Raw genomic sequence first — 9527 nt, 5'->3', positions numbered from 1 at the left:
CCAGAAATGTTCCATACACACAAAAAGCTTATTTCTCTACAATTATGTCAACACATTTATTTACATGCTCGTTAGTGAACATTTCTCCTTTGCCAAGATAATACCTGACAGGAGTGGCATATCAAGAAGGGAAGTGTGCTCTTCACGGATGAGTCCCGGTTTCAACTGTACCGGGAAGATGGCAGATGGTGTCGTGTGACATATGGTGTCATGTGAGTGAGCGGTTTGCTGAAGTCAAAGTTATGAACAGTGCCCCATGGTGGCGGTGGGGTTATGGTATGGGCAAGCATAAGCTACGGACAGTGAACACAATTGCATTTTATCAATGGCAATTTGAATGCACAGAGATATCGTGACGAGATCCTGAGGCCCATTTTCGTGTCATTTATCCACCGCCATCACCTCATGTTTCAGCATGGTAATGCAAGGCCCATGTCGCAATTATCTGTACACAATTCCTGGAAACTGAACATTTCCCAGCAGGCCCGGCAGCAGGATTAACTCAGCAAGAGGGCATTAGAAATGACTAAGGGGGCACAACTATTTTCGCTTGCTGTTAACACAGGATGGAAAATAACCGATAGTACAATTACACACAATGTATTTGCAGCCACACACGGCTGTCTTGCCACAAGAATACAGGCTACTGCACCACTTTACAAACATGGACAACTCATAACCAACTGGAGCAATTGCAAGTTATGACAATGCTACATGCATAATACTCATCAATGCAATGCAAAACAGTTGCTAATTACTGTAATAACCAATGCCAATACAATGCATTTCCAATAGCGGAAAGCGAACAATAATGTACAATGCACTACCAGGATTTATCAGTACAATTCAGCTTGGACGCAGCTACCAAGCTGTCTTCACAGGAGAGTGCAGTACTACGCTGCATATGATATCAGAGAAATTAGTATTCCATGGCAACACTATAGCTACATCGTTACTCAACCATTGGCCAAGGTCTGCCCACCCTTATCAATGTAATGCAAAGCGCCTCTTCTACCATATAAAACAACATTAAAAAACAATCTGATTATAAACCAAACATTTCCAATCCAATCACAGAAATCAAGCAGAAAACTTGGCAGCAACTCCAATAAAGAAAATCACTTCTACGCCTATTTCTGACATTTGCCACGCATTTCCAAAAGCTAGCAAATAACTAAATAATACAAGCCCAGCCAGGCTGCCTGTTCGTACCCAGATTCAAAAGAGTTGCAGCCGCCTTGATGCTGTGTTGAACCTCCTCAGCAGTCCCTCGTTCCCACTCCCCACGGAATTTGCTTCTAAAATCCCTCTCAAATGCCAGTTGAATCAGTTGCGCTTTCCTCCTGTGCAACATGCTTCGTCTGTGCTCACTGAATACGTTTTTCAATGTTGAAAGAGTTCTCACAAATTGCAGTGGATGCTTCAAATGTTCATCCCAGTTTCAATGCCAGTCATCACAGTAAAGCATTGCTGTTAGATGCCCCCGATCTTCTTCAGATCAGGTGATTTCAGTCTGTAGAAACTGGCGTGTGACAGTAAACTCAGTTTCCACAAAGTCTAATGAGATTAAGTCCAGCAGTGGTTTCACCTTTTTCACATCCATAAAGGTTTCATTTTCTGGGTGCAAGGCACACAGGGCCTCGACAAGTTGACTGTGTTGTTCGTTTAATGTTGCTGACATTTCTCCCAGTACAGCATCCAGAGTGCTTAAAAACAGTATTTTGGACTCCCTCTCATTTATTCCTTCTTGCTGGCCCATTGTTGTTTTCAACCACATATTCTTTCAGATTACTACTCACTACTCTTCACTGTTTGCTTGGAGCAGAGGTGTCCATGTATTTCTCCCATAACTCATCAAACTCACTGTCACGTCGCAGTTTTTCCACGCACTGTGGACGACTCGGATGCCAGTGTACAGATCAGTTAATCAGCCTGAAATAACTTGTTGGGGGGGGGGGGGGGGGTTGAGCAGGCTGAGTACTTTGTGATCCATGAAGGCAATGAATCTGAAGCACGGTTTGTAAACAGTGTTCAATAGGCCCACAGCCTCAAGTCGCACCTCTGTACCGTAGGTGCGGGTACTCTCGATTTCTCTGAGCAGGTGGATGATGCTGTCCAGAGATTTTATAATGACACTCACTGTGGCCAGTTTCTTTCCTGAATATTGAGCAGACACAGTTGGTTTCCTGAGAAACTTGTAAAGGGAAATACACACGTTAAAAAGTCATCCAATGCAACCTCAAGAGGACATAGCGTGCACTTTGACTAAATGCAGCTGGTGATTAAAGCAATGCACATACGGCAATTCCCGATTCAGTTTGTCCTGCACCACCATTCATAACATTGACTAAGAATCTTCTCGGTGCTAAGGTCAACATTTGTTAGTTCTGACAGGAACCAAGTTAGTCAGCGATAAAGCATCACATTCTTTACTCGTTGCCATTGACACTAGCCGCTCACTAACACGGTTGTTTTCGCCCACATAACGAGTACAATTGAAATGTTCTCGCACCCGGTTGGGTCTTCAGTCCCATCCACTTTAACTGTGTACCATGAATCACCTACTTCCTTCACCATTTCCTCTGTGACTACCTCACTCATGAGCCCAATTATTTTGTTCTGGATGTCATGAGATGTGTATGTGGCATTGCAGGGAATTGTGCTTAAGGCAAGTTCCTTGTCTTTCCTGAGCGTATAATCTAACATCACCAGGAATAGTCCACCACCCCCTTCCCCTCTTGCGTCCATCGCATCCAAAGTTACCCTGAGAGGAAGCTCGTTGACAGCAGGAAATTCCACAATCGATGATAAATACATACGATATCTTGCAAGCTGTGCAGAATTCACAAGTTTTGAAATCTCTGCTTCCTGTGCATCCCTTGCTTGTTTTTCTGTCCAAAGTACCATGCATTTCAAATGTTATTTGCTTGATGCGTGCCTCGGCGACCTTCACCTTGGTGATTAGCATCGGCTCAGTGGCCTTGGGGTTCTCCCCCTCCCCGCCACTTTGATTAGTTTGATCCGATGCTGCAGTTGTGCCCTGGCGAAGCCACTTTCTAACATCCATCACGCTATCAGCTACCTACCTAACTGTTAAACTTAGCTAAATTACATCCAGCTGCACTGTGAAACTTTTTTTTCTTCGTAGTATGTAACTTTGAAAGTAAACCTAAACGGTCAAATTTACCCCGCCCTTCTACTGTGAAGGCCAATCAAACTGGTAAAATGTGTATGACGTACGACGTACGTATGATGCATGCAAGGGAGTTGCATGAATGAAGCATACACAACAAATCAGTTGGACATGATGGATTGTGGTACAGAATAAGGATACAAAACTGAGGGGGCACAATATTCCAACTAAGGGGGCATTGCACCCTTTTGCCCCCTCGTGGTGCCGGGCCTGCTCACCAGACATGTCACCCATTGAGCGTGTTTGGGATTTTCTGGATCGAAGTGTACGACAGCCTTTCCTTTGTGCACCAAATGATGTTGACAGGTCATTGATCAACATTCAAGACACGCAACTTGTTGCGTTTAGATGTTGCGTTTAGTTTAGATGTTTTTGAAACAAGAATTTGGTGCAATGGCATAGGCCTATGTTAGTGACTAGATCGAATAAGCAATGGTATAAATATAAAATGCAAATGTTATGTAGCAAAATAAAATATGTTTGAAAAAAAATACTTTTCCCATTCAGTGGGAACCCACCCACCAAACCTTCTTCTTTTATAAGGTTTAACAGCGGTTGGCATCCAATTTGTTGCATTACAGCCACCTACTAGACTGGAGTACAACTCCCTTATACTTTACTTGAAGAAAAAAAAGTACTAAATAAATACCCTACCATCTAACACTATACTCACTTGTTTCAAAATTATATCAAATTAAATTAACACCCCCCCTACTCCACTAATTAAATGTATTTATTCCTACCTCATGCCATCACCCTGAAAGGATGGGACATCACCACTTAACACATCCTGTAACTCTTCTGCTGTCAAGTCTCGCACACCCAAATACCTCTCTGCAGCTGCCACCACAACCTCAATTTTCTGAGACTTCCGTTCCATCCCAGCAGCATAATTGATAACCATTGCTATAAATGCTAAAAATCCAATCTTACTCTAACTTATTTAATATATTTTTTGCCTATCCCTCTGTACTGGTATGTATCTACTACTCTCACCACTTCCCATCTTCCCACCCATCTTCCTCTACTTTCTTCACTGCCTCAGCGTATGACAACTTCTGCTCTAACCCTGGAAACCTCAACCTGCCTCTCTCACATGGGACATTTCTAATCCCCAGCTCCATGGGCACCTCTACAATTAACACATTCCTTGGTCTCATAGCTTGTACCCTCCCATCCTACACACTGCTGCCACATGCCCATAAACTTGACACCAGTAATTTCTTAATGTATTCGGCACATACGCTACTACAGGATAACTTATATATCCCAACTTCACTTTGTCAGGCAAAGACTCAACTTCAAAACTCAAAAGAACAGACAGACAATGACTCTTCTGTTTCCCCACCATGTCTGCGTCGCATCAAACGACGAGCATCACATACACTGGTCAACGTTTATATTTACTACTACCCCAGTTATCACTCCTTTCATTGGTTCCCTTTTCTTGAGAACGAAACAATTCACTTTTCTTGGCCCCATTCGTTTTACTTCGAGCGCATTCTTCCTCTGCCCAACAGAAACACAAACAATTATCACTAGACCACTTCTAGTTACCCTCACCGATTCCACATGACCCAACTAACACGCCAAACCTTTCTCACTGAGCAAGCTCACCCCGGCCTGTGGAGATTGACAGTTTGCTGGTCTAATCAGAGGGCTGAGTGTGCGTCTCCCTAGCCAATCATTTTTTTATTTTCCTTTTTGCAAGGGCATTACTGTCCCTGGCTGTGTGGAAAATAATCCGCTGAGACTATGTGCCACAAAATGAGTGACAAAACCTGGGCAGACAATTACAAGTAATCAGTATCAAATCGCGTCCTGAGTGTTGAGGCTCCAAGTCAAGTTATTTTACTTTCTATCAAATGAAGTCTCAAGTCATAAAATGTGTCAAAGCCATGTGACTCGCGACTCTTGCGCAAAAAAATAATAATTGTGTTTCACTTTCTATGTTCCCGTAAGAACCCATTCAGAGCGTACATTATATTATTATCATACATGTGTACCAGCATCTGTTTTAAATGTGTACAATTGAGTTATGAAACAAACATATAAATTAGATGTTATTTTGAGTTTTGTGCTATCCGGAATCCTTGGGATGTCCCTACTCTTACCCTAGCCCCTAACCTTAACTAAAAATCTTACCTAACCTTTACACTATCCTTCACCCTTGCCATAACCATTTTAAATCCACGATAGCAAGGTCCGTTATTTTGAGTGACTGAATGAATGACACACGGTGGTTTTAACCGGGACACACTTTTCACGTAACTTCGATAGCAACTACGAACGGAAGTGATTTTCGTAGCAGGTTAGGAGAGCATTTTCGCAAACCGTAAACCTTTTCCTGAATTTAACTTAATTATCCTAACCTGTTATGGAAATTCTCCTAACATATGCTACTAAGAAGTTACTTCCGGACATAGTTTATATCGAAGTGGCGTGTAAAGAGCGCTTCTCGCTTTTAACGGGTTCACACGAGTGTATCGTCACTTCCTGCAACTCGCGGATAAAGACGGACCTGGCAGCACCTAGTTTGGGAGCTTCGCGGGTCAATTTTTTGAGTTTGTTTGGCGTGATCCGACTTACATCGGAGCCATCAGAACTGCAATCATGGTAAGGCTTTATTCTGGACTCAATTGAAGTATGATCTACGTGTTTTATGATATATTTCAGTTTTTTTTATTCAGTGGAAACTTTCTGTTCTCTTTCCCGGTGATGAACGTCAGTGCAACGTAGGCGTGTAGGCCTTTGTTTCACTCTTAGCTTATAAGACCACAATGGCTAACTAGCTACATTCGCCACTTGAAACAAATTGCATACTGTTGTTCCTGTTGTAATGTGCTTTTGCATACAGTACAGTTTTGACCAGCACGTCCATGCAAAACTGAACCCTGGCCGTAGTTGACCATGACCAGAACTTGTTTAGGTAACATAGCTAGCTAACGCTAGTTGGTTGGCTGCATGCTCATACCTGTCTTCATTCATGTTAGGCTCCAAGCCCGCCAATGTTATCATGATTGTATGTTGCTATCGAAATTTCCACCTGACAATTTACCTCTTATCGTGGCGAAAGTGCCGCTTGTCTGTCTGCTAGTCCATTTTTTGGGGGTAGCTAGCGGTACTTGGCTAATATATTCAATCTAGAACCTACCTAGTTTTCTAGTTGCTACAACCAAGGCTCATTTTTGTTCTTCAGGTCTGAACATGATCTAAGTTAAGAATTTATTAAATTCCATGACGTCAATGATTGCTAATCAGTGGTTAACTTGGATCAATGTGTGTTCTGTCAGTGATGCTCATTTGAGCCGAATCTGATGCTGTAACTAATTTAAGCAGGATTACTCTGAGGTTTGTCAATTCTTATAGTATTGCAAATTTCGCATGAATTGATTTATGCCTAATTTTACAGACAGTTGGAAAGAGTAGTAAGATGCTGCAACACATCGACTTCAGGATGCGGTGCATCCTGCAGGACGGTCGTATCTTCATCGGGACTTTCAAAGCCTTTGACAAACACATGAACCTCATCTTGTGTGACTGCGACGAGTTCAGAAAGATCAAGTAAGTGATGTTTTTTGTTAAGAACAATCAGTAATTGCTTTTGGATCTCTATCATTACATCTGCCGCTTTCAAACAGGGCAGGCTTCGAACGGCAGAAGTAACATTTGTGTGTACTATTGGATGAACAGTGACTTAAAATGAGTTTTGTTAAATCTGTGTATTCCTTTCTAGACTTAAAGGTAAAAAATATATTTTGATTTAACCCATACTCCCCCCTTTCTTGACAGGCCCAAGAATTCTAAACAGCCTGAGCGTGAAGAGAAGAGGGTACTGGGCCTGGTGCTGCTCAGAGGAGAGAATCTGGTCTCCATGACAGTGGAAGGACCCCCTCCCAAAGATGTAAGCCATTCCGCACCACCTACAGTGTAAATGCTCAGTGTCTGTCATAATGAAGGCATTTTATCAGCCATTTGGGGTTTCCTACTCGATGGGTGGCTTACTTGGATCATTGTGAGAGGTTTACAAGTTACTTTGTTCTGTGGCAGTGATGATCATTTTAGCTGAACCTGATGCTGAAACCAATTGAAGCAGGATTACTCTGAGCCCAGAGCTGTTTAATCATCTGCGATTTAACTGTACTTAGAAATTCATAGGTGTGTTATCTGACTTAGTGTTGCTCCCCTTTCAGACTGGCATTGCCCGTGTGCCCCTGGCTGGTGTGGCAGGAGGCCCAGGAGTTGGCAGGGCAGCTGGCAGAGGCGTCCCTGCCGGAGCACCCATGCCCCAGGCACCTGCAGGCCTCGCTGGGCCGGTCAGAGGAGTAGGAGGCCCCTCGCAACAGGTAAGGCCAAGGTCTCGGGTCACACCTTTCCTGTTATCCCATCTGCATCTCAGTGAAAACTAAAGATGGATAATGGCTATATGGTGGATGATTACTGGGGATTAGCTTGCAGCTTTTCAGTTTTGAAGTTCTAAAAGGGTGAGACTTTGGTTATATTTCAGGGGAGGCATTTCATTTGAGTTGAAGCTCATTAAAGCAGGATTTCCAAAGATTTTTCTGTAATTAAAATTCTTGGATGGGTACTATGTTTTTGCTTACGTCCAAACCTATAAAAATATTGTTTTCGGGATAGAACACCGCTTGGCAAATTGAAAATTCCAAAACCAATATATTTAGCAGTTTTTTTAGCATCGGTTTTGTTTGCTGAAAGTCATGGTAAAGTGCATAGAAATGATCATGTGCTTTAAAACATAACAATCTTCTCTCTGCTGCATCTGAGCGGAGATCATAATGTAGAGTTTTGTGTAATCAAACTCATGCAATTATACAAGTTCAGTATTAATCTGTCTCCAGAGTTTTTGATATCTTGATTTGGGGCCTTGGAACTATGTAATTTGGTTAGTTAATTATGGTGCCTTGACCCCCCCCCCCCCCCCCCAGGTAATGACCCCACAGGGCAGGGGAACTGTCGCTGCAGCAGCAGCTGGTGCCACCCTCGCTGGTGCCCCCACACAGTACCCACCAGGCAGAGGAGGACCCCCTCCCATGGGTCGCGGTGCACCCCCTCCAGGTAAGGACTCAATCACAACGGCTGCCTAGCTTCATTTGCAGTGGAAAGTAGACTTTTGTTCTGTTGCAGTGATGATTGATCATTAGAGCTGAACTTGATGCTGAAACATTACATCAGCAGGATTACTCTGAGCCCAGAACATTCACTTAACTTCGCATGATCAACATTTGTATTTAGGAAGTGGGTATTTATGCTTACATTAATTTAATGACTAGGATTAACATAATGTATGCTTTGCCCACTATAGGTATGATGGGCCCTCCCCCAGGCATGAGGCCTCCCATGGGTCCTCCAATGGGAATGCTCCCTGGCCGTGGAGGTCCAATGGGCATGCCCCCTCCCGGCATGAGGCCACCACACCCAGGCATGAGAGGTGAGGTTGACTTTCTTTCAGGATTCTGAGTAAAGTTGATGTTTGTCTGCGTTTAGTCAGCTGAATTCGGTTATTTTTCTTAATGGCAAAAGGTCTGTTTGGTTAAAAGACCAATTAGTGGCAAAAGATCAGAATTAAGCTCTGTGTAAACACAGCCTTTGAGACATTGGTTCTGTTGCGGTGATGATTTTCATTAGAGCTGAACCTGATGCTGATGAAGCTCATTGAAGCAGGATTACTCTGAGCCCAGAACCATGAACTCAGACTGAGTTTTCTCTCTTTGGTGACTTGATGTTAAAATGAGTTAATCCTTCATTATTCAAGCCAACTAATCCTGAATATTCTCTTTCCAGGCCCACTACCCCCAGGAATGCGTCCCTCCAGACCTTGAGTCTCCCCACTGGACTGTTGTCTTTTAAGTGTAATCCCTACAAAATCCTTCTTTAGGCTCCTGTATAGTTTGAATTTTGTAACTTTGTTTTGATTTTTTTTAATAAAGTGTCATGGACGATTTGTTTTAAAATGTTGGCCTCTGACTTGCTATGCAGATTAAAGTGACTATTGATGCCGTGTTCGGCTGAAGCGCATACGCGTTGAGGGTGATTTGTTGAACAGACAATGTGGTCTTAATAAATTATCTTAAGAGAGCTTGTCCTTGCATTTATCAATCCACCGTGCTCTCAATGATTAAGATAGCCAGGTCTCTAATTTCTTTGTTGATGGATCAGACTATTGGGCCAGTTTCCTGAATCTGATCCACCAAGTGGCATGATGGACTGCTGCTTACAGCTAGGGAGGGGTAATGGCAGTATTGTGTCATTTTAAATTACTATTGTCTGACATCTTTCCTCAATTACTTGGGTGGAAAAATGGCAGTTGATTATT

At 42.9% G+C, this 9527-nt stretch overlaps 1 protein-coding gene across 1 annotated transcript; it reads left to right on the top strand.

Annotated features, from left to right (window-relative positions):
- The first annotated feature begins 5680 nt into the window (after positions 1-5680).
- Positions 5681-9229, top strand: LOC139414458 (small nuclear ribonucleoprotein polypeptides B and B1). The gene is made up of 7 exons (XM_071162369.1): positions 5681-5809; positions 6606-6757; positions 6986-7097; positions 7387-7539; positions 8140-8269; positions 8517-8642; positions 8996-9229. The coding sequence occupies exons 1-7, from the start codon at positions 5807-5809 to the stop codon at positions 9031-9033; spliced, it is 714 nt and encodes a 237-aa protein (XP_071018470.1). The 5' UTR covers positions 5681-5806; the 3' UTR covers positions 9034-9229.
- Positions 9230-9527: the final 298 nt, after the last annotated feature.

The sequence above is a fragment of the Oncorhynchus clarkii genome, chromosome 7 (assembly GCF_045791955.1).
Source record: "Oncorhynchus clarkii lewisi isolate Uvic-CL-2024 chromosome 7, UVic_Ocla_1.0, whole genome shotgun sequence".
NCBI lineage: Eukaryota > Metazoa > Chordata > Actinopteri > Salmoniformes > Salmonidae > Oncorhynchus > Oncorhynchus clarkii.
Note: the sequence above shows the minus strand (reverse complement) of the source record. Positions and strands in the feature narration are given on the sequence as shown.

Coding starts and splice junctions, on each gene's coding strand:
- LOC139414458 (XM_071162369.1), top strand. Junction 7,098..7,386: donor AAGGACCCCCTCCCAAAGAT/GTAAGCCATTCC, acceptor CTCCCCTTTCAG/ACTGGCATTGCCCGTGTGCC. Junction 8,643..8,995: donor ACCACACCCAGGCATGAGAG/GTGAGGTTGACT, acceptor TTCTCTTTCCAG/GCCCACTACCCCCAGGAATG.